This window comes from Haliaeetus leucocephalus, unplaced genomic scaffold, assembly GCF_000737465.1.
Source record: "Haliaeetus leucocephalus isolate CR32 unplaced genomic scaffold, Haliaeetus_leucocephalus-4.0 Scaffold495, whole genome shotgun sequence".
Taxonomy (NCBI): Eukaryota; Metazoa; Chordata; class Aves; order Accipitriformes; family Accipitridae; genus Haliaeetus; species Haliaeetus leucocephalus.
The window spans coordinates 336,823-363,230 of NW_010972931.1; the positions used below are offsets into that span (position 1 = coordinate 336,823).

At 37.1% G+C, this 26,408-nt stretch overlaps 1 protein-coding gene across 1 annotated transcript in view; it reads left to right on the forward strand.

Annotated features, from left to right (window-relative positions):
* MYO16 (myosin XVI) overlaps window positions 1-26,408 on the forward strand; it is a 305,367-nt gene that overhangs the window by 185,681 nt on the left and 93,278 nt on the right. The window contains exons 21-23 of the mRNA XM_010575622.1: window positions 6,302-6,374; window positions 15,920-16,072; window positions 16,684-16,884. Coding sequence (XP_010573924.1) covers window positions 6,302-6,374; window positions 15,920-16,072; window positions 16,684-16,884 — 427 coding nt within the window. The remainder of the gene's footprint in view (window positions 1-6,301; window positions 6,375-15,919; window positions 16,073-16,683; window positions 16,885-26,408) is intronic.

The window sequence follows — 26,408 nt, forward strand, 5'->3', positions numbered from 1 at the left end:
AGACATTAACTAATGTGGCTAAATAAGGCTGATGATACATTTCAAGCCACACTTCATTGCCTGGTGAGAAACTTACACAGTTACTACTTACCAGATGGGGTGAAGCCTTCATCAGAAACCTGGAATAAGGTTTCTAACTCAATTCTCTTGTTTTATTGTGAGGTAGCTTAACTGTACTTCCATTCAACTTCAGTGAGAATTTATGAAGCAATAAAATTAGATTTATTGGCTTAGTAACTCTAAGAGAAACATTTGATCTTGGCATTTTTGAGGAAACTAGTTACCTGGGTTTAACTTTTATGCTGAAGCTACTCAATTTTGGTCATTAATATTGATTTATATTTACCATGAAATAGCTTGTGACTGGTTTCAGGCAAAATAAAAGTGATGATTGCCATTAGATCTAAGGGAAGGGGAGATGATTCTATGAAAAGCTGCAAAGACCAAGCTCTAGAGGTATGAAGTATAGACAGTAAAAGTGTTGCCAGAGTCCAGCAAATTCATCACTTTATAATACTATCCAATAAATATAAAGCAAGAGTTCTAATGTCAGTGTTAAGTGAGATAATCCCCGTTCAGAAATGTTGTTCTCCTTCATAAAAAGTTACTTACTATTTTGTCTAGTTAGAACTAAATTACAACCATGGATTCTAGTCTGGACTGGTTGCAAGGTACTTTGAGGTATATTACTTTATTCATCTTGATATTGTTTCAAAGAAATTCACTGGAGAGAAACTGTTTTTCTGTAATTGGCCTCTAGAATGGGATTAGAAGAAAGCTATTAAAATTTCTTACAGGTGCTTATATTTATTTTTTTTAAGTTTAATATTTATATTCACTCATTTATATAATTATTTCCTATTAGTATAAAAATCGTCTGGGTGAACTTCTTCTCAAGACTCTTAACTCTTCAAAGTTTATGACTGTTTTACTTCCATTCAAATAAATGTGCTGATTTTCAGTTTTGTAGATAAAAGAGACTAGAGCATTCATGGTTGCCTAAATGTGGCATTTCAAGGTGCTTGATTGCATGTTGGCAAAGTTGGATCTAGTGATCCAAATATTAGTAATAAAATGTCTTAGGATGATGTTATAAGAACTCATGACTCATTCTGCAAGAGGACTTTATGCTTATGGGGACTTAAGAATGTCTGTGAACTCTTGTGAAATACTTTTGTTCTTTTCTGATGCAAAACAAGCTAATTAGGTATATATGCTTGAGAACATCTTGATATTGTTTTCCCTGCCTGCTAGTAAGTAGAAGGCATGATGTTTTATCAGCTAGTTAGCAAAGAGTTTCTCTCTTATGTGGCCGGGATACGGGGCTAATGCCAACGTGCTTGCTGTATTACAGACAAGCAAAGAAAGCTAGCATTCAGTTATACCCTCAGTCTGTATCAGCAGGTCAGCCATAGGAGATTTCTGTTTCAAATAGAGCATATAGAATATTTCTAAATAGGTATTTTCTGAAAGCTGGTGTATTCTGGCTGTGTAATCTTATTCCAGTGAAATTCAGATATTGCCAGAGGGTAGCAGTGGCAACACTTATTTGGGGAAAAGGAGGATCTCAGGAGTCTCATTTACAAACTTTTTAATACACATCACCTGATTTATAGAACAAGATAGATATTCTGACATAGAAATCCTCCCAGTTTAAGTAAAAAAACCAGAGCATAAACTAAAGCATTCATTTATGTATTACTGAACCCAGTAGAAGGGTGCTGGCAGTGCAGGAAGGATGGAAAGAGAGTTCCTGTTCAAAACATGAATGCACAGCATAATGAGAATTGTCTCTATATGTGGAGGTAGGGAAATCTTTAAAAAAAACAGTACAAAGCATCTAAAAGCATATGGTGCATAATACCGTGTTTTGAGATCTGCTTCAGTCTGGATCATTTCCAGTGTTTCATTAAACAAGACAATGCTGTTTTTTAAAGCATAGAACGAATTTTGCTTTAAAGAGGTGGGGAAGAGTATGTGCTACTGATGAGAGGGCTATAGATCTGGAGTCTATTAGCAAACATATTTCTCCCTTCCTGCCATACCTGTCAAGTCACTCAAAGAAATGTTTGTCAGATATGGAGCCAGTGTTTCTTTCCACTGTGTCCAACCACTGTCTCTTATCTGCACCACTCACACCTGGGTAAGATAATATTAAAAGAAAAATGACAGTTGTTGACCAAGATGACTGAGAGATGTGGCAATGACACCATCTCAGCAAAAATCTCAGAATCTTAAAAAAAATACCAGAAAAAGCACTCTCAAAAGTCTTGGAAACTAGTTTGGTTTAGTAATTGTTTGAGATTAAGAACATAGCCAACTGGAAGTATTCAGCCTGTTCCCTTCAAGAATCATATTTATGACAACGGGTGTAATCTGTCCCCCTGGGAGAACTGAGGGAGTCTTAATTAGGATTCTGAGGGTCCTCATTTGAAGGCTAGGTTATATACTTTATCTAATCCTAGAAATGTTTCCTCATTAATCAGTATCACTTCTAGTTTATCCAGATCAGACATAAGCCTACTGGGTTCCTTCTGGTTACTGGCAGAAGCTGGGGGAAGAGCAAGAAACATTTTATCTGGGGCAGATGAAAAGGTACATTAGATCATCCTGCCTCAACAGATTCACCTTGCTGCTTTACGTAGGCAGACTACAAAAAATGACAATGGGAATGAACCCTATGGATTTCAGAGCTGAAAACCATCTGGGATGAAAAAAGAGTGATCAAATAACATCCTATAGGTTTGTCTGAAGCAATGGGTCAGAAGTAGTGTAAAGGGAGCCAGGAATGGCAAACAGGTCAAGAGCATCTCTTGATGAATGGCAAGATGTCTGCCAAGATAGTAGATCATCAGACAGGATGTCTTCTGTACGTGTATTGTTTTTAGGAGTTGCCAAGAATTTTTATGTAGTTTCTTTATAATGCAGTTGTTAAGATTACAAGATCAAAAGGTATTTCTAGTCTATAAGGACACATTTACAGAGATGTCATTCTGAGGAAGAAGGCAAAACTGGAGACATTGTAAAATATTATCAGTTGAAATGCTCTTTTGTAAATCACAAAAATCAAGTGAGTTATGGTTAACATCCATGCCTGTTTTTAACTATTCACAGCTATGTACTGGTCTAAGAGATAAAAATGTTCTTCAAATATTGGCAAGTTGCTGTTTTTCTATGCTAGGAAATATTGTCAAACTTGAAATCAAAGTCTCGGTCCCCACTAAAACTGTAGCTGTTTTATTTATACGTAGTTAATATTGAATATCTGAAACATAATGGGGGGAAGTGTCAGTGATGTTTAGTAACCATAAAAGAATGAAGTAAAATAAGGGGATTTTTCAGAACAAAAAGTGCTCTTTTCTAATATTTGTTCTTTTAGACACTAGTGACATGTCCTTTCATTTGTAAACATGGGATCATTCATGCTTTGTTTTGCCTTGGGAATCTCTGCTATGATTAATTTAAGGAAAGTAATTTTGCTGGAATTAATATGATTGACAGCTAGCCAAGAAAAACATATATGGACCCTCCCTCTGAGAAGAAAAGTGGTATAAAACAGAAGACAAGAAGAAAGAAAGAAAAAAAGCAAAGTAATTTGTAGCCACATATAAAACAACACTTAATTTTCTTGTTGTGCTGTCTGTTGCTCTTTAATTTTCAAAACCTGAGCAATAATTTAATACAGAAAATTACTATTATGGTTGGTGAGATTTTGCACATAAATGCCACAATGTAGTAATAAAATGTCACTATTGTAGAGGATACAGAGCCTTGTTCTGTTATACCTGCCCCGTAGGCAAGATACTAATTACGTAAAACCTCCAGCTCTTTTTCATGTAGTGTGTGCATCTTCTAATAATACAAGACCAAGATTATCAAGTGGAGTTCATCAAAAAAATTGGGATGACATGTTCTCTTGTCAACAAATGCATCTGCAGCAAATCAAGATATTTCTTAGAAATATTACAGTTTTCATAAGAAATGTTATTTGAGGTAGGCAATAGGCTGGCTGCTAAGACTTTAACCTGGAGTTTTAGAAACTAGGGCCAGGTTCCTGTTTTGCCTGATTTGTAATAATTCATTAAGTCAGTTTGTTTTGGCCTTTTCCTTATGCAAATGTTTATATATTCCTTGAGAGAAAGTGAGAGAGACTGATTTGACAAAATAACAGTCATGGTACTGAACTGGGTTGTAAGCAGTCCAGCCTCAAATCTACTCATTGAATCAGACAAAGAAGGGATAAACTGTTCATCTGTGTTAAGTAGCTCTTAATAACTGTGAAATATAATGTAATATTTCAGCTGCTGTGCAGTATTACATAGCAGTTCATGTTTTGCCTTCCTATAAGGAAGGCTATAGATAAATGGTAAAAAAATAAGAATGAGAACTTATTAAGTATTCTGAAATTCCAAACTACTTTTTTCCCCAAAACTTATTTAAATAACATAATAATTCTGGCTTTTCAATATTGGTCTGAGTGAGTTTGTTTTTAAAATGTCTCATTCTTCTCTACAGAAATGGATTGGTTTTGTTGAAAACATGCTGTGACAAGGAACGTACACCCACCTCTAATCAGGAACATTTGAAAATGAGGCTTACATTTTAAAACACAATTTAAATTGCACTCATTGCTGGAGATGGAGTTGATGATATATCTTTATGCTTCTTGTTGTAGAAATTCCCTCGGAGGCTAATCGACCTCACGATAACCTCTCCTGCCCAACAAAGTCATTCTAGGTTAGATTTATTATGCAACTCTCTATGCCTGACATTTACGCACGTAGCCAGTCTTGTGACTATCTGTAGTGCATTGAACCAGTATGCCTTAGAAATGAAGACAAACTTCTTGGCTGTGATTTCTGAAGAAGGGTCTCCTTGTCCCTGAGGATCATTTTTCCTAGCTTGTTTTGTAGTACTCAATATTTTTATGATTTTACTTTTTTTGTTTGTTATATGGGAATTTATTTTCAGTGTTGGATCCTTTCCTAATTAAATGCCAGTGTTTACACTGACTGTAACAGAACTATAATAAAGTACTTCAACAGTGGATCACCTTTTTCTCCCTTACGTCTATATCCTGCTATACACATAGATTTCAACATAGAGGGAACATGGAGGAAAAATGTGGAATGAAAAGTAGATTTCAGAAACAGCAGGCTGCGATATTATTTGTATGCATTTACAAATTATGTTGGCAAAGAGAAGGGGAAACCCATCTGCTTTAGAAAGTGTCCATCTCCTTTCTCAGGAAGCTGAATGATTTTTCCTATTCCAGACAGCCATTGGCTATAGTGCAAAGTCTTTCATCCTGCTGGCAGATCATTTCACTCTGGAGAAAGTCCCACTACATTCACATAGGCAAACTGCAACAAATCTTTGACTGTAACCCTCTTTTTCTGTTCTCTGTCTAATGATACTGTGAAGAAAATAAAGAAAATGCCAGCCTCAGTGAGCTCGGAACTTTCATATCTAGTTCTCAAATCATTCCAAAGCAGGCAACAGGATATCCCAAAACATGGATTTTGCTCCCCGTAGTGAACTTGTTTTTTTCTCCAAATCAGGTTTACAATGACTTAGTCCCAAGTAAGTACAGAATAATAACACCTCTGTCTCTTTCTCATTTCTGCTGTCCCAATCCTAGGTGACTGCCCTGCACTTATCCTTCCGCTGGGCCAAAATAAAAGCCCTTTCCTGAAAGCAGGCAGTGGCACATGACAAATTAGATGCATTGCCAACAAGTATTTTTTTATATATATTCAAAGAGGAAACATCTGTCGTCTTCATGCCCAAATTCTGACTGTTCTTTCCCCTGAGAGATGTAACCTCTTGTGCAGCCTGAGCTGGCAGCCGCTACTTGATGCTGGCACAGAGAGGACTTTGGCTTAACAGGTTTCCCTTGAAATACCTTTAGTAGGAGCAGTTCTGGCTGTCAAAGAAATAACTGGAAGGGGTAACTGAGTGCAACCAAGCAATTTTTAAACTCTCATCTGAGCAAACGATGTACCTTTAGAAACTGGACTTTAAAGAAGCTAAGATTTTTTTCGTTCTCTTACAAATACAGTTTTTAAAGTGGCTGCTAAAACAATCTTGAACGCTGCTTTTTTATTTATGTTCATTACGATAGGTTGGTGGGTAGAATTTTGATTCAGTTGTGTATGTGGTCTGCTTGTGTATTTTGTACCATGTTTTTGAAATACAGCCTGCTTCGATCCTAGAATAAATACTTTTGTCAGAAACAACAGGTGCATTATTCACTTGCCTGAATTCTTATTATCTGTAACTTTTTTTTTTTTCCCCACAGTGACCAGGTATTTGAAATTGGAGTACTGGATATTTTCGGATTTGAAGAATTTCAGAAGAATACTTTCGAACAGGTAAGTGGCTATGTTTTGCTGAATTTACTGTAACTGTTAATGTTAAATCTTCTATTAAGGTTTTGGGTTTTAGCCAAAACGAGTGTTTTGATCAGAATATAAGCATACGTGGAGGCGAAAATTTGCTCTTAAATTTTTTTCTTCCCATTGTGCTTATATGGGTGTGAATTAAAGCACAGGCTTTGTACAGTTATTCATCATTTTAAAAGAATCTAGTAAACATGTACCATAATGATTTGGAAGAGGAGTAGTATCAGCACTGAAGGACAATCTGAGGAAAATACTTAGTGTTGTGTGTTTTCATGCTTCTGGAAGTGATACTTCAACTAGGTCAGTGAGTAGGAGGACAATACGCTGGTTTGGAAGAAAGATCAAAAGGTCTTCAGAAGCCTTGGAGGAAAAATAGAATGAAAATGCTACATTATGCTATGTGCCATTACTGGCAGTTTCACCTCTATGTGACTTTACAATATGTGACTTTTTAAAAAATTTAATTACTTCAGTGGAAAATAAATTAAACTTCAGCTTACTGAATGGTTAAAAATCCATTTAAACATATCAAACATTTTTTGAAAGTTATGGAACTGTTTGCCCACGTTCAACATTAGTTTCTGAATACCAAAGCTCTTGTGAATTACATATTTCAGAAAGCATTAGCAGCTCTACACAACACGCTGAAAGAGATGTCTAAGTTATTGTTCAGTTGTTCATTCATTCTGTAATGCAGCAGCAGAAGATCAAAGCATAGAATAGAAAATGAAAGCATAGAAAAGAATAGAGATGGCATCAGCAACAAAGGACCTGTTGCTGTTTGGAATAAGAATTTGCCCCTTCATCCCAGTCAATCCATTGTTTTATGAATCAACTTTCTAATGAAATAGGAGTTAGAGCCACATTAGTGCAGTTCGTATAGCATATTTACATTGCTACCCAATTTCCAAATGTTTGAAAGCACAAACAGGGTGAGCTTACCTCTACCTTCAAAAGAGCATGTAAAAATGCAATAAAACATATTCCAGGTCCCCTCTCACAAAACTCCTTTTGCTGTTACAGTTCTACCTTGCTTGAACATTTCCTGTATTAAGGACTATTGATGTGTGCCAATATTGACAGTCATTTACTCAGTATAAATGTCCACTTTGGGGAAAAATACCAGGTGAAAAATAAAAAACATTCTAACAGACTGAATGTATGCAAAAAAATTTCTGTAAAAGCTACTGATTAACAAGGATAAAGTATTCTATGCATTTTAAATGCATCTCAAAAGAGAGGGCTGCATCTTGGGACTTACTGGTTATTTTCCTTTGACTCTGTTCTGTATTTTTTTTGTCATGAAACTCATATAAGTTCTGCAACTGACATCATGAAATACCATGAATTCCAATTTCTGTGGTAAGTAATTTTCTGCTTAGTGACTGCAGAGCATATTTGAAGAGAAAGTAGGAGATTTAAAGAAAAATTAGTAAAAAGCAATTTATTTTATGATATCTGCATTAGCAAACTTCATAATTTCAAAGTCAACTTTGCATTTTTATTTTATTTTTTCTAAATAAATGTATTTCAAGAGACACTGTCCCTCCACCTGGACTGAATGCATTTTGTTGAGTAGTACTGAGTGATACTCTGAGTAGTTACCTCAGAAACTACTGAACTGCATTCCTGAAAAGATAGAATAGAGGTGAGGGAATTACAGGGTTCATTTTTATATGGACTCTATAATATGATTAACACATCTCATTCCTGAAGTGATAGGTTGCAGTTTCAGTGAAGAGAAGCAGTTTGTATCCCTGCGTCACAGTGAAATCATGCAGACATACCCAAAACAGTCTGCACTCAAAAGCTGGAGCTTTCTAGCAGTCTCGCCTAGTTCAGTATTCTGCTGGGCTTGTTAACCGTGAAGGTAAACAGGCTTGTTAGCCCAGATAGGGTCCTCATGCAAAACATTGCATCATGTCTGCAAACATGCCTGGTGTCAAAGCTTGTGATTGCAGAACGTTAACATTAAATGTTATAGCCAAACAGCGGAGGAGCCATAAAAATACTTTTTCATTACATTTAGATTAACATATTTTGAAATGGTGCTACAAAAGTAATTTGGGGAAAATGAATCTTTTGTTTCAAATTAGTGTAAGACAAGGCATTCTTTGTGAATCCCGTTTGCCTGCTTTCTTGGAAAAAAAAAACAACAAAACAGCTGTTTTCAAGAAAGATTAAAACCTCCTGATTGCCCATATCTGGGGGCATTCCAAGCAGCTGCGTGAATCCTTCAAATCAGGACAGTTGATAGACAGTTTAGTATCATAATTAAGAGAGCAATATGATACTAAATCACACGTCAATTTAAGCAATTCATTTTAATAGGCTGTATTTGAAGACAGTTCAGGAAGAGAGAGCTGGATAAACCAGGTAGAATAACTTGTCCACTCCAGTGAGTGTATTGGAATGATAAGGCATTAAAGCATTGAAATGTCAAAGGGAAACGAAGAATTGGTCTAGGAATGGTTCATAAACAATGCATAGGACAATAGATGTAAAAGAACTAGAAAAGGTTAATTATGTCTACACCAAGAATCTGGTAACTTCTGCAGGCAAAATGATGTGACTGACAGCATGCTAGGAGAAAAGTTTCATAGACGGTTACAAAGAAGGCAGCATTAGAAGTTAAAACCAGTATTAATCAAATGTTCAGTTTTCCTTGTACTTGGTGAGCATTGGTAAGCCTTCATTTTATAGAATATATGTGTGATACATTATAATAGCAAAAATAGGACATGTAATTCTAAAATACCAGTAAATAAGTGTATGGAGTAAGTGATAGTGAGCGGAGTTGTGATTTTTGATATGAAATTTAAAAGCTGAAAGACAGGGGACAGTGTTTTTAGAAGCCACAGTCTGAGGGAGTCATTGTTCAATAAAGACTGAAAGCTTCTGAATTACCAGGCCTCAGTGAGCTACTGCTCATCAGCTGAGCTAAGGTAAATCACTACAGTACACTTTTAGCTCACCCCAATTACAATTTACAATCACTTCCTAGCAGTGTTCATTGGCTTGGGAACAGCATTTTCCTGCTGTGCCAGAACAGCTTTGTATACAGCCACCCTGGAACATGGTCAGAAGTGAGCACACATTTGTCTTTCCTGTTCTATACAGAAATGGCCTTCATTTTGTGATCATTTCAAGAAATAGGAGTGCTCTACCAAAAATAGCAATGGCAGTTTTCAGTGGCAGTTTTCAATGTTTTCTTAGGTTTCCTTTTTTGAGAGGGTCTATATTTGTTTACAGCTTAATCTGCACTCCTTTAAAAGTAGAAAATGTCTGCTTCTCTTCCGATAGAGTTTAAAACTAGGTTAGATCTTATTCACAGCACAACTCCAAATAGTGCAGTCAAGGAATGCCGCGATCTTCTTTATACCTTTATGCTAATATATTCTTTGACCACAAGAGCATGCACACAAATGGAAAGAACTCATGGCCAATGAACCTAACAAGTGATAAGCAGGAGGGAAGGCTGATAAAGTTGCCTGTACCATTTTCACCTAATTGTTTCTAAGAAAACTGTATTATAGCAGAAAAAACAGACCTTAGAGTAGCAAGAGTTGCATTTCTTCCCCCTGCAGAAAGTCAGGTCTTTCTACAGAAACAGAGGTCTGTAGTTGTGGAGGCATCATAAAGAGCAATAATGCAGTTAAACAAAATGGACTCTAGTAGAGTCTTTCCTCTCTGATGTCTAATTCAAGTGGTAAACTGAAAAAATATTTAGTTCTTGCTAAATAATGTGTTTAGGTCTTGCATGGTATTTTGCCTTTGTAGACCTCTTGAGTTTTGCAGAAGAAAGTATATATCATAACCTCCTTTTTATAGGAAATACAAGTAATTTACCTGAATTAGTTCCGCAGGTCATGGAAACAGGCAAGTGTTTCTTGACTCCCATTCAACTCTATACCCATTAAAGTAATGTGCATTATCCATGTGATGCAGTAGAGTGTTGGGAGAGGCATGGCCCCCATGGCAGCTCTGTGCAGCACATCTCTGGCTACAGGAGCCAGCTGGCTCCGAGAGCAGAGAGCATTGCCTGCCCCACTCCGGACTTCAGAGTCACTATGGTGAAGCAGAAGAGCTTGTACAACCCAGCTGTGCTCACAGGAGTTTTCACCTACTTTTATGATTAGGTGTGGTAGGTTTTAACTTCACAGTGTGTTATTTCTTTAGTTAATCCTGCTGAGACTTTGTTTAATTTTGTCATCTGATCTTTCCTAGCCAAAACAGTCATAACAGAATATTTTGTATTAAATTGCATTGCCTCAGCCATGAGACCACTTCTAGCTATCCAAATATAAGCTCGTGTTGCCTGTTTTGTGGATGGATAGCTACAACTAGATAAAAGTTACACGACTTAACTTTTCTACAGTCATTGCAGTCTCCGTGATAGCAGATGGGAGGTCACGCACACAAGTGTCTGCATTTGGGCAGTCTGAAAAAGCATTCCAGTATTTTATTTTATGCAGAAGAAGTCGGCCTTCTTTGCTGTTGCCTGTCCAGAGTACAGATGGATGGTCTGCTTGTCTTTACTAGCCTGTGCTGGTGCACACCGAGCTCTGATACTATGCAGGGACTTGGATGCAGAACCTCCCACTGCAGTTCTCAGTGCTGGGGCATTCCTTACTCCCCACAGGATGAGGGACAGTGCTTTACTAGCTTAATTCAGCCTTTAACAGGGAAAAATAACGTGATACCTTAAAGTCAGAGTTTTGCTAGCCTCCATGCACAGGAGGGTTTTCATATCCTTGTTGTGGAGCGGCCAGAGCCAGCCGATCCTTGGCATCAGAGAGCCGGGCACTGGGAGGACCCGAGTGCCGGCCATGCCCTCCCACACTGGCACCATCCCGCAGGGCCTGAGGACAGTGGGCAGAACCAGGGCCAGTAATGGCGCCTGTTGACAGCCCTGATACGGCAAGCAGTGAGCCGGGGCTGGGGTCCTCTCAGGAGCAGCTGGAGATGGGGCTGGAAGCTGTCACTGCCATGGTGTCTGCTGGGACTGGGCCCATGGGCAGGGGCTGGGTGGGGGTCCCAAGGAAAGCTGAGCCAGGCTGGAAAAGCCTATTCCTGCCCTCAGGGACCCGGCGACCCTATGTTTTAATTTGTTCCTCGACCCAGTTCCTGTGGGTCTTACACTCTGTATGGCTTTTGTCATAGTGTATCCCTGTTCCTTCTCAGTCCCTTGGGTCTTTTTTGCAGTCTGCACACATTTTTTTCCATTTGTGCAGGATGCTATTGTCCGTCCGGTATTCCAGTCAGCCACTGGAAAACCAGTGTTACTCAGTTTTAAAGTTGGCTTATCAGGTACCTGATGTTAAAATGTTTATTTTTAGTTTATTCTTTTATGGTAGACACTTTGTGGCCAAAAATAAAATAATTTATCTAAAATTGAGATTCCCAGCTAGATTCAGTTTGTGATTGATTGGTGAAATGCTGCACAAGGACATTTATTAACTGTTATCTTACTTTTCCACAGCAGCACCCTTTTTTAACTTACAGTCAGCAGTATGAGCAAAAAAATAATTTGGAACTATTTCAGTATCTTTAATTCCAAATTCTTTCAAGGAAAGACTGTTGTTACTACGCCTGTTTGTTTAATACTTTTATATGTACAAAGTCAGCTGAGGGACTATTCCACTTTGTATTGAAATTGTGTCCCTTTTGGAGGGGCTTTTCGGACCCTCCTTTGTGGAAGGCTTTTCCGATGACAGCTACCCATAATAAAATTTTAATATAGCACTGGGTTCTGTTTTAGTTTATTAGAGGAACAGAGATCAGCTAATGGCAACTGACCCCAGAGACAACATGAACTCCCAGTGAAATAAAGTTCTTCTGACAGAGAGGCAGAAGGACTATGTTTGAATTTGTTGGAACTGCAAGGAAAACAAGAAATCTGTATTAGGTCCTATTGCCCCTAAAAAGCAAAGGAAGAAATGTAATGGGTTCTGGTTTTGTTACACATTTATTAAAAATATTCTGATTGGTACTCTACATAAAGAAAAGGATGTGGAAATGTTTGGGTAGCAGGTACAAGGGGAAACAGTGATGAAGATAGTTCTGAGAAAAAAGTGATCCATCAACCTTAGGTTTAAAAATATTTTCTGGGTCCAACCTCAGTAAATGGAAGATGATTCTGCCTTCCACTGTCTTAGAATTACATTTTTGAGAAATGCTAGAGCACATCCTTGCAAATTAAACTTGGCGTTGTAGCTTCATCATCTTGGCCCATAACATACGACTTGATAGATGTGTTGATGTGACAGCCGTGAGCTTTACTCCATGCTCTCAATACACATCCCTTGAGAGAGCTAATCCTTCTGCATGACCACAGGATGTAAATGAGCTTTCCAAAGGGTGTTCACATCCATCGTTCCCTCACTGATTGTCACCAAGTTTTCTTTTCACAAATTTCCTTTTTTTGGCTATGCTTTTTCAAATAGTTATTTATATAAAGTGAAGAGCAGGAAAATTTTATTAGTCAAAAGTGCTTTTCTGTCTACAGAGCACAGTACAATTTTGGTCTTCTGCCTAAATTTGAATTTGGAGTATACTTAATAGTACTAATCAGTCAAATGTAGTAAAAGAAGAGAGATCAAGCTAACACTGTTTCTAATGTGATGAATACTTATTCTTTTTACCAAATGCCACTATATTATTTTCTAAATTCTGCCATTTGGATGATACTTCAAGTTGTTTGTTTAAATGCTTGAACAAGACTTTTTTTTTTCTTCTACTTTTTAATGAAGAGTTGGACAAATAGATGGTGTATTTGTTTTAACTAAGACATAACAGTGAGTTAGGATTAGAAAGGAAGACAGGTAGGAAGATTTCTTACAGAAGAGACGTGCAATGGAGCCAGTAAGAGGCATGTAACGAACAGTTTAACAATGGTTAATGAGAAGTACCACCATAGGTAATGTCGAGTAATGCTGCAAGGTAAAGCAAATACACAATGCTTAAAGGTATTCCCACAACGTTTGTTTTAGGCAAAAATGTCACTGTATTTTCTTTTATTACTACTGTATTTCCACCTAATTTTCATGGGTACAATTAAATACATGCTTAAAAAATGTAGTTTCTGAACTTTTCATATCTTTGGACAGAAAATATATCATTGTTTTATATAATACTTCATATGACGTGGAGCAAAAAAGTTGTGTTAGCAAAGCTAGTTTAGTTCATTTTCATCTGATTCCTACATTTCAGCTGTTTTAATTATTATGCCAACCTGTGTCAAGCTTTTGAACATTATTACTTTTTCCTAGCAGGTTGTATAAAACATTGAAATGGAGAAAGATACGGTCAGAATGTCTTGCTTTTCAGCAGCCCGTGGTTGGTCTGCTGGTTCACGTTCTACAGAGCTGTTACTCACAGCCACTGCTAGAGAGTGCAGCTTTGGAGCAGCTTGCAGTGTGTATAAGCGCTTGAGCTCGCTTTCTGGTCTGGTTTGCATAACTTTACTGTCATTATGGCAAATCTGCCGATCTGAATGACAGCGTTCCTTATATTTCTAAAAAGCACACCAATGTATGCCATAATATACTGATCAGTGGAATTTATAAATGTTTTTTTTTCTTTACCAGCCCAGCATGTTATGTATGAGTTTTAACAAAATAATACACCTCTTACTTTTGGCAGTTAAAACCAGTGCTATTTATCAGATCTTTTTAATTCTTCTTGAATAGTTTAATATGCTGCACAGCCAGGTCCTTGAGTACATGTATTGGTTTTATGTATTTTAGGAGATTGGCAGATGATAAAACAAAAGCTTGAGTTCATAGTGATTTTGTCAACTTTTCTTATGGTAAAATATACCTGTGTAAAGTTAAACAACATGGTTCTCTAACTCATTTGCAAATAAAGGTATACACAGCATGCATCATTTTAAGCCTTTACATACCCTGTGAAGTATAAGCCTGTAATGTTATGTCTGTCTTCTAAAATGATGTTACGAAGCTTCTGAAATCTTGTAATTAGAATTGGAAAAGTGATCAGTAAAGCACATTTTGCCTGCCACAAAGTTTAAAAAGCTGTCTTTTTCCAGAAAAGAAGTAGATAGTGTAAGTCAGTTGTATACTTTCATTGTTGATAAAATAACAACCTGAATCTTTAGAAATCCCACTTTTAAAAAACAGTGGATTTACTTGAGGCTGTCTTTTGTCTGCACTATCAAGCATTAGTAAAGACAGTTAATAACACACATTTGGTTATAAAATGGGGTTTTGTTTTATTTCTTCTTACTGTTATTCATACTAGTCTATTTCAGTATGTAGCAAGTGCAAGTTGACTGTACTAGCATGAGGTGTTAATGGAAAATTCAGGCAACTATTAAACATTACTTGGGTTCTTTTCCCTCATCTGGATGTCAAGCCATGTAGTTTTGATCTAAATATTTCATATTTTTTAACATGCTGATGGAATTGCTTTTACACACTTCATTCATGGAAGATACAGTTTATGGCCAAAACAAGTATGTGACTAGTTTAGTCTGAAAAGAGACTGCATGCAAGCATTCCTTGCATCATTCCTTATATAAAGGGTTCTTCCACCATTTTAGGAGTTTCTGTTTTCTTAATTTCTTAGTGATAGGTAGTATAGCATTGGAGGACATTTTAGAATTTTCCACTAAATTTTGCACTTTAATAGAAATAAAATAGTTAAAACATTTATTCCACAAAATTATTAAATATTTACTTTTTGGAGATCGTGAGTTTTGAATAAAATACAAAAGGTCCCAAATAAGCTAATACAATTCCCACCTGTTTTTAATTGAAAATCAGGTTCCTATTAAACTATTTATTTTGCAAAAGTGGCACTATACCTCCTACAAGGCAGTCAAAATATTTGAGAGTCTTTTGTATTAATTATCTCTTCAAACTTTGAACTATTCTATTGAAGACCGTTTTCTTGCCAGCCTTCCCTTAGAATATCAATAAAATGGAGAGAAGCATCTAGTAAAATGTCCGTAGGTGTTTATAACATATTTGGGCAAAACACAATGAGTTCTTCAGAGACTGCTTTAGACTTCAGTGACATCATATGTGGAAGCAGAGTTTGAATGTCTTTGTTAATATTGAACTAACCAGACAGTTGGGATCTTAACCAAATATGTAGTTATTTTTTCTAAAAGCACATTGCATCTGTGTAATCTTCCTGAATATAAACTGCAGAAGAGTATTAAGTGTACCAATTTATATATAGAGTCATCCCACTTCAATCAATGGAATTATTGTAAATTTGCACTGTATTTGACAATGCTGGTATTGGATGATTCTTATGTGGAATTCACGATGAACTGTGCAGGCAGAAATCTGTTTATTCCCAATTTAATGCTAATAGCTGTTAAAATGTAAATTTCGCGGGGGTCTTGCTAATCTATGGTCTACCAAGAGATAACATGTTGTGGATTGACATTTCATCAAATTCAATATTAGACATGCAGTAAAACCTACACCGATGAATTATGCAGTAAACTTCTAATACTCATTTTTTTCTTGGTTATACAATAGCTGTGTGTCAACATGACCAATGAGAAGATACACCAGTACATCAATGAAGTGCTTTTCCTACAAGAGCAAGCAGAATGTGTACAAGAGGGAGTTGCCATGGAAACTGTGTATTCTCCTGGTAACCATACTGCAGCCTTGGATTTTTTCTTTCAGGTATTTTCCAGATCCATTTTACACCATATATATTTATACACAGTCTCTACATGTTAGACTAGTACAAACTTTTGCCTGCATTTTCTGATTCATGAATCTGTAGAGAAGGTTATGGGTCCAAAGAGACCATAGAGTGAGCTGTCGTAACTGCCCTCTTAGCTCAAGGGCTAACAGAGATGTGTGACAGTCCAGGGTTGAAGGAGACGTTACAGAAACTCCTTGCCCCTACTGATCCATGCGTAGCATCTGTGTATCATGCAACGTCCTTAATGCAGCTGTAGGACTGACGAGTCTCTGTTGTAAGCCTGACAGTTCCTTTTGTGCCTGGAGCTGACTTCTGGAGTATAAATTCTAAGAAGGAAGTAGCCCAATCAGTTTCCTAAAAGATACCATTAGTTTTGGCAACTGAAATAGTATTCCCTACATTTCTTGCAGAATTATCTGATGTACCTAGCCTTGGAGACTTATCGGAATATTTTAACCATTTTTTCCTTTTCTTTGAGGTGATACACGTTTCTGTTTACTAAATTACAAGCTGTATTACTCTACAAGGAACAACTGAAAATCTATTGCTCCTGTATAAGACGAGAAAAATCTATTTTTCATTTCAGAAACCGTCAGGCTTTTTGTCAATGCTGGATGAAGAAAGCCAATCTATTTGGTCAGTGGAACAGAGTTTTTCTAAACGCATTCAGTCCTTCCTGGATACATCAGACACAAATGCAGTATACTCCTCCACAAAAGATGGAAATGGTAACCTTGCCCCAAAGGATCAGGGCTCCACCTTCACTGTTATGCATTATGCTGGGAGGGTAAGTTGTTTGAATGATGGATTACACACAATTAATGAAAAAGAGTAAGCAAAAAATTCCGCATGGCTTCTCCAACTCCTGGCTATAAATAACAGTTCACTTTCTAGTGATGAATTTTCAGAGGACAACTTAGAATCTGAATGCAGTATCTAGTGTATAAAATCTGTACTTTGTATCATATTATGCAGTATTTGGGCTACCTAATTCTGGCTCCTAAATTGTATCTTCATTGTAAGCACTTCATGAAGAAGGGAGTGATTCAGATACCTCAGCATAAGTGTTTAATGCTGTTTTAGTTGGCTGTCTCATTGCTTTCAGATTTTTTTCCAGAACAGTATAGGTTCCCTGTAGATACTGTGCCATATATGTAGATACTGTGGATACCAGCATGCATCTGGTAAAAGAAACCCTATGGTTTTTGGTTAGTAATCATAATCAAATATATTTTTTTTCCTTTCTTTTCTTCAAAATTTCAGAACATGCTAAGTGTCTCTAAATATGGCTGTAAAACAGGATGAATGTTTTGCATTTCCCCTCCTGCAATGTTCACTGGAAAAGCATAATCGATTCTGTTTAAATAGGCTTCTCACCCTTTGCTTTCCGATACTCCCTCATTTTCACATTGTCTCCACAACCACCTGCAGCCCAAAGCAAGCGAAATAGGTGTGTGTTTAAAGGGATAATCTGACAGATTGGCCCTTCTGTGTTTAATCTGACATGCTGCCACTTGTCTCTGTTCAAAGCATGGTATTTGGAATGAGCTCATGAATGTAGATTGTATGGGCACAATACAGTGCTGGCTTTTAATTATTATTTTTCCAAAATTTCCACTCTTAAAAGGTGTGTTCAAGACTTGTCTCCAAGTCACCAAAAAAAGACTTGCTGGCTCTGTCATATGCCCTGAACTTTCCAGAACAGATGAGAGGTTGGAATGTGCATGCACAGGCTTCTTTAACCACATTAGGGTCCTTTACAGCAATATAAAGGGGGGAAGGTCTATTTTGTGGCTCCTCATTTGGAAATGAAGTCTATGGAAGTGTTGAGTAGTGTTCTGATGCAGGCAAATTTGTTCCTGCCCAATGATAGAAATGTGGTCATTAAAGAAGGGATCAAGACTATTTGGGCAGTGCTTAAATTCCTAACCTAAATACTCTGAATAACTCCCTGGAGGCTCTTCTTTCATCATCAGACCCTCTACTTAGACTCAATTTATTTGCCAAAGTTAAGTGGTTTGAATACCTTCACTATTGGGACTTTTCAGTAGGAATGCGGGCACGCAGTGGTTAGATAACAGCACAATGAAGATTTTGTGAAACCTACTAGGACTTAAAGTGATAGAGTTAGGAACTGACTGTGGACTCCACACATCTAATTTCATTTATAAATCTGTTCTATACTTGTTAGGTAAATATTTTTTCAGGGAGTGCTGTTGTAGTTATAAAAATTTATCACAATAGCTCTAAAAGTTCCATACACCAAAAAACTGACATGGAAGCAGCATCAAGGCAGCTGCATTAAAATCACAACCAGAATAATAAGCACATTTTTTCAAAATGAAAAAAAATGTTTGTCTTGCCCTCTGAAGAAGCACTTAGTAGGAAGATGTGTTAAGGTCAAAGTTTCATGTGCCTAGTTCTGAAAGTTAAGCTGTGAGTGGTAAGGAGTATGCTTTTCATTAACGTGTGTTTTAGCCTTCCATGGTTGTTTACATATTTTTTTTGGTAACATAGACACTTGGTTTGACCTTTTCCTAATAATAGCAATGACATTTAATCTAAAAGTATGAACAAATAGACAGCTCTCCAAGTAATGTAAATTGACACATTCTTTTGAAGTCAGTGGAGATCCTTTGATTTACATTGGCCAAGGAACTAGTCCAGTCAGGTTGGTTTTGCATCCTTATGACAGTAAACTGCTTGGCCCTGCCAAAACAGAAAAGTTCCATGCAAGTGCTTGACTCTCCTTATTTCAACAGTGATTGAGCAAAATCCTTAAAGACACTTGCATTTTTGTTATCTCATGGAACTGTTACCTAGCTATCATAGATTGACATTTCCAGTGATTTATGATGTGTATTTACATAAAATCTGATGATAGTGTTACTGTACAAAATAATGACACACTGAGTTTATTTGTAGACTAGTATGTCTTCCTAAGTTGAATAAGAAAAAATAGGATCTTAAAACTGCTGGTGCTGTTCTTTAGATTGTGCTATTACTACATTTAGTAGCTTCTATAAGAAGTCATTTGTGATTTATGCTTTATGAAAATTGTTAAAGGATCAGGCTTTTAAATTAATCAGATTTTATTGGCACTCAAAAATAAGAATTTCATATAACAGTATCGTTTGGCAGGTTTTGAGAGCCATTTTAATAGTCTGATATCAATTAAGTGAGTCTAAAGTAAGTGAAGTATGAAGCCATCTATCTCTGCATTGCTACCTTCAGAGATTCCCAAATTTAAAACAAGGGGGCTTGATTTTATTCTCACTCACCACAATGTTTCACTGATTGTACTCCTTTAACTTGATAAATCTTCCCATTATTTACATAACTGAAAGATGAATCAGACCCGGAGGGTGGAAAAAGAGTTACCAGTAAAATGTGACAGGTAGTTGAACATGAAATTTTTCACTTCTAGGCTTAATCATTTCTGTTTGGGTGATGTGTCTAGGCTGGTGGTTGTGGAGGAGGTCCCACTGAATACAGGATCTATGTTAAACAGAGGGTAAAGGCAGACGTCCTGATTTCTCTGGGTAACAAAAGTTGTAACAGCAATGTAGTTCACAGCCAGTGTGAAACAGCTGCTACTCCAAGTAATTTAGAGCAAAAAAAAGCTAATATTCTGTGTTTGCCCTGGTATGAATCTCATACAGAGCCTTGTAATTTAGGCTCCTTTTCATCAGTAGTTTACGTATGTAGCTCAAAGTCAAGAAAGAATTGGGTTCATATCTTTACTCAGACACAGTAGCTATTTTAGCAGCTCATAAGTGCAGTTATACTGGAAAATGCAGCTGTTAAAAATACTGCCTCACTGAAGAGACCTCTTCTCTATATTTAATTGAGATTGACAGACAGCCTTTTGTGAACAAAACAGATATCTCTAGCTTTATATTATGAGAGAATTACAGCTGATACAGATGTGTCCAGTTTTAAAGACCTCTAACATGTTCATATCTTAATCTTTTATGTCAGGATAGTCATAGAAAAATTATCTTTCCCTCCAATATCAAGTCTTCTTGATTGATTATTGTCATGCGTTGTCAGGTATTGCCCATTCCCTTATGTTTTGTGCTCAGTAGCTTTTCCTAGGACTACACATACCGTATTGTTGTCCCAATCCTAATTAGCCTTAGACCATTCCAGAAAAGGCAGTACTGAGAGAATAGAGTAGAGATAATAGGTCGGAAGTGAAAAAAAGAAAACATGAGGTCAAAGTGAGCCTAAGAAGGCATATGGGAAGAAAAGGCTCAGAGTAATGTGTAAGGGAAAAAATCCTAAAGAATTTGGAATCCGTACTTGAATTTCTGGCAAAAACAATGCTCTAAGAAAATCTGTATGTATATCATTCCGAGAGACCTTTGATTTTTTTCTTACTTTCTATACTGTTTTGGAATTAAGAAAGTGGAGTAAAAGGGGAAAACAGTATGCACAAGTAAGCTTTTGCACATAGAAGAAATCAACACGGGTGAGATTTTTCAGTGGAAGCTGAGGGAGAATACTGTATTACACAAATGTGACAAGAGTGATGCTGTGAAAGAAAGAAAACTTTTTATTCATTTCTCTTGAATTTTACTATTATGCCCGTGCAACACTCAATCTGTCTTTTTCTGCATGAGCAGTATAATACAGTTGTTAATTATATGAACACATGCTCAGCAAAGGCCACTGTGAACATTAGCACTTGATCATATCAAGTATTTTACTTTATCTCCCAGTTTCAATTTTGCAGCTGAACAGAATCCTACAATGCCTTGACACATGAGTCTCTTCTAAGAGCTATTTAATGTCTTGGTATCTGAGTGCTATAAGACAAAAAGCTTATCTGTTCTGTTCAGGCAGAAGGTAGAAAAAAAATGATTTAGGTTTTGTATGACTGAAAAAAAAATCCTAGTGGAAGGCTTTATCTGAAGGTTGTTTAACACATTTCCCTGAACACTGGCAGTCTGATCTCTTCTGGAAAAATTCTGCTCATCTGGGGCATTGCTTTTTTTCTGGTGCCTAACATGAATGTGGCTATTCTCAGCTGCTTTTCACAGGGACTGTCTGCCTGGCAGCACCCTGAGAGGAGAGGCAGGCTGATTCCATGCTGCACGCTGCAAGCTTGCCTTGAGGAAGAAAAGTGTTTTATGGGTGCAGTTGGTCAATGCATCTGACCTTCAGCTGAAACTATACCAAGAATGTGTAATACTGAATTTCTAGGTGCTTTTATTGGTAACATCAATATTTACGTTGTGGGCTCTAATGTAATGAAGGGCTTCACATGAATTATATCTCTGAACTGTCAGCTGTACTGATAGTCGTGATTTTTGATGAGTAACATTCCATCACCAAACTTTCTCAAAGACTGAAAGTTCTTTTTTTTAATTTAGTGGAAGAATTAACATATCAATAAGTAAATCAGAAATATGTTGTCTTAGCAAAATGCCAGAAGTCACAACTTTACCTAGTAGTGGTATTTAACATACCAGTGTGAGGTAATGAGCTATTTGCCCCATTGTTAATGTAATCTGAATAACAGGTCATCATAATTTAAGCTTTCTGCAGTTTAAATTTATACTGGAATTTACAAATCAGATAAGCCCCTTGTTGCTGTTTGCCTTGCCACTGTTTTGATTTACGGTACTGTAATAAACGAGTCGGACCTAACGACCAACTTTGCTGTATAAACCAGTGCATATTATGTCCTTTAAGTGCAGATCAATGTTGGTTCCATTTCTCAGCTATGTGCATTTCAAAAATACCTCTCAGCTGTCAGCTCACCTTCACCAAGGCAGTCTTCCTGAAATGCCTTATATATCCCAGGCAGACTCTGAAACTGAACCACTAAATCAAAAGACAAAAGGAGATGGAGTAATCAATAAGGATGCTTTCATTTTCTCTATTTTTTCCCCAGGCTGAATCCCCAGACATAACAATCAAATCAGTCTAGTCTAAGCTGTACCAAGGCCTATAAAGGTTACTTGACAAAGATCCTCTTTTTCACGCAGACAAGATAGTCATGCTTTTTCTCCCTTTCTCTCTCTCTCTTTCTTTCTTTAAGTATACTTGAGTTTGGACTTTCACTTGCAGGAGAAAATAATAGAACACTTCCCCCCACCCTCCTATTTTGTTGCTAAATATCTCCTGGTTTCAATATGCTAGTGTTTCTATCTGTTAGAATAAGACTTTATAGACTGCATAAAATTATTTACTTCACCCACTGCTTAGCAAGAGTTGTTTTTGGAGGGTGAGAAGCCCAGTGATCCCCCCCCAAATGGCACATTCAAGCACTTAAATGCTGTCACTCACATTTAAGTACTGGCAGAAAATTAATAACTGCAAGTGACCATCTGTGCACTGAAATTCTCCTTGGACATGTTCTCAAAAATTTCTCTTTTAACTATATGAGCTGATTATTTTCTTACTAAGTAGAATTAACAACACATGCAAAACTGTGAGTTTCTGAGTTACATTTTGTTATTAAAATAGTAACATTTTCCCTTTTAACTGTGAATGCAGCCAAATCAACCTTAACATTCCAGGTCGCATTTTCCTAGCTTTTTTTACAGTTCCTGCTGGATCTGCCATTAACCATGAGTGCTTTTGGCCTGTCACAAGATATGAAATCTATTTACAAAAAAGAGTATTTGAAGGAATTGATGAAAATTATGTGTAAAGGTGGCCCTGTTGATAAAGTATATAGGGAAATCCAATAAACTTACTTAAAGTCCCTTACCAAAGTCAGATGTTATGAGGGGGGATACTTCAGTTCAGAAGAGAATATGTACAATGGAGTGGCATGAGGATAATTAATGAAGCAAAGAGGCAAAAGTATGTAAGAAAATAAGAGGAACATACAATTCCCAAACTTAGCTCTGTGCACATTTGGTGTGTGAACCTCCTGTTTTCTGGGTGTTGTTTTTTTACCTCTTTGTATCTGCTACTTCTCATGATAGTAAAACCAGCTATGCCAACTTAAATGACCAGAAAACAGGTTCAAAACAAATAAAATTAGGTATTTTTTTACATAGCTAGTAACTAGTGAAACTCCTTGCCACAGAGTTTTAGAGATGCTAAAAATATTAATGAGTTCTGGAATGTTGTGGTTTAACCCCAGCCAGCAACTAAGCACCATGCGGCCACTCACTCACTTCCCCCCCACCCAGTGGGATAGGGGAGAGAATCTGAAAAAAAAAAAAAAAAAAGCAAAACTCGGGGGTTGGGATAAGAACAGTTTAGTAGAACAGAAAGGAAGAAACTAATAATGATAATAACAATAATAAAATGACAATAATAATAATAATAATAAAAGGATTGGATTTTACAAGTGATGCACAGTGCAACTGCTCACCACTCGCTGACCGATGCCCAGTTAGTTCCCGAGCGGTGATCCCCCCTAAGGCCAACTCCCCCCAGTTTATATACTAGACATGATGTCACACGGTATGGAATACCGTGTTGGCCAGTTTGAGCAGGTGTCCCAGCTGTGTCCCCTCCCAACTTCTTGTACTCCTCCAGCCTTCTTGCTGGCTGGGCATGAGAAGCTGAAAAATCCTTGACTTAGTCTAAACACTACTGAGCAACAACTGAAAATACCATTGTGTTACCAACATTCTTCTCATACTGAACCCAAAACATAACACTATACCAGCTACTATAATGAAAATTTACTCTATCCCAGCTGAAACCAGGACATGGTAACAGAGACTTGAGGAGGAAACATCAGTCAAGAGGTCTTAAACTCAGAGATGAGACACAGACTGCAGGTCAAGAGCTTCCCCATGGGCAGAGCCCTGGAAGCTGAGAGGGGAATTGGTAGGAGGCAGAGTGGAAGTATTCCTCAATATTTTTCCCTAAATATCCAGGACTACGTGAACATTTGGCCTGCTCCACTGCCACTGTGCTTAGGTTAAGCTCTCTTCCTTTCTGAACGTAAATCAAGAAGGAAAGCAAATCCAATCCCTTTCATGTTTTAATCTGTTTTAATGAAATAAAATGCAGTGTGGAACTGCACACTATTTTCCTTTTTAATAAAAATAGTTCTAGTTGAGATAGTATCTAAAGATCTCATTTCCTTTGGTTAACACAGACGCATAGGTTTACATATTGTCTACCCCAAAGATTTCATCATGTAAATCAAGATAGAGCAAACAGCTGCAATAAATAGAAGTTAGAAAAAGGAGTATGTTTCGTAATACTGGAACCATGACCTAAGCAAGTGCACATTTCCTGTCTGAATTATACAATGTTTGTTTGGTTTTTGTCTCCTTGGAATAACTATCCACTGTCTTTGAGTGCCAATCGGTGCAGAGTTTTGGCCAGGTTTACTTTAGAAACCCAGTGGAAGAAAACTGAGGGAAATATATGTGCTTTAGGCAAAGTGCTATGCTGGTTGGCATCTCTGATGAGGGCAGGATTAAATTAACAAAATTGGCAGCTAGAAGAGAACTTCTTTCTTTCTGTCTTTTGTGGGACTGGCAATGAATATGGAACCCTCATTGAGTCAGTTTTCATTACTTCAGGCAGTGAATTAATTTACCAAGTCTATGGGAAAACTGTTAGAGAGTTAGCAGTTTCTTCATAAAAGGGAATCCTGCTAATTTTCATGTATTTTATGTAATACGAGAGATGCCTTATGAATATAGTTCTAGAAGTTGGTGATGTATTATACCAGCACCAGTACTGAAACTTTTCCCTGTTTCAGTCTAGGCACTTAATCATAGTACAGTATCTCCCACTGCTATACTTACCTACTCTTCCCACCAATACTAACTCTCTTCTTCCAATTTAGTCAAAGCCTAAGACACTCAGTTAGGAACTGGCATTATGGATTTGTCGAATAAGTTCTGTTAATAATCTTTTATGGACCAGTATGGTAGAACATTTACTTCAAGTACACTAAAAGCATTTAGTAGTACACTTAAATTATTCTAATAGTTTGCTAACTATGTTGTATGTTCTTAGGAGGTGCAATTAGAAAATCACAAAACATTGCATCTGTCATGGAAAAGAACGTAATTCTATTGTTACACCTTTTCTGTGTCAGATGCCATACTAATTACTTCATTTGACAATTACTAACTATAACGGACTATACACATCCAAGTCATATAATCTCCTTTGTGAGGAAGGTAGCATTACTTAATTGTCAAATGACACAATGGAAAACAAAATTAGTGCACTGATTAGTATTACTAATCTTAATTATATATTTACAGCTTTGCTAAATATACAAGGATAAAATTTCCCCAAATATCTAAGGTATTTAGGATGTTGATCCAACAAAAACTTAAAAAAGGCTTTAGATAGAAACATGGTCACAAGGTAAATAAACCCAAACTATTCTAAGAAGTTCCCGTTAAGTGTTTGCCTAATGTTGGAGGTACTACGATCTATAATTTTCATACTCTTTAACTTAAAAATTCCCTTCTGGTTCTACTACCATGCAAGCCAGAGCCGTTTATATCTAAAGCCTGTAAATGAACTAGTTGTTTGTCTTCCATCCCCATAAAAAGTAAAAAAAAAACAAAAAAACAAACAAACAAACAAAAAAAACCCAAAAACCTGGGCTCAGTGACTGCTTTTTTGTCTTAGTGCTGCTTTTCTATACAGTGTCACCTGGGATGGGCTCAGTGTTAAAACAGCCACTTGGTCATATTTCTTCAGTTTGGATGTACCCTCAGGAACTCTGGCTAGAGCCTTGTGTTTTGCTTGCTTCTCTGAGTGCCCAGCACATGTGTTAGAGTTTATCTGCAGTCTGATGACAGATGGAGTGACAATCCAACTATCTGCTCTTGAAATTACAACATCAGGCAACTAAGGTGATCCAAAATCCTTATGTGCATAGTTGTTAGAAAGGTCAATGGGATTTGTACATAGCCTATAGACTGAACTTGCCTCCAAAGGACATATAAATGTCTGGAACTTGTCTTGTAAATGTCTGGAACTTGTCTTGGGTGTGAGCTGGGACTCAGATTGCTCCATGAGTGTTTTGTCCTGGTCCGTGTGGACAGTTTCCCCTTGACAAGGAGCTGTGTGATCTGGGAGTGACTTGCTCATCCTACAGGGAAGGTGATGTTTAGGTCACTTACTTCTGCTTTACACTACACTTTTGAGTCAAAGTCTTGCATTGTGGAAATGTTTTAGAATCTTTCTGATGAAATTTCTGTATGCTTGCAGAGACACACAGTGTTCAACAACCAATGCTTCTGGTTAGTATTGTTGGCACCAAGAAAGGAACAAAAGACACTACCTGGTGCCAGCCTTTAACTGTTGAATGGAAAAAAACATAGCTTCATTTCTACTGCTGTAAGATTTTTAAAA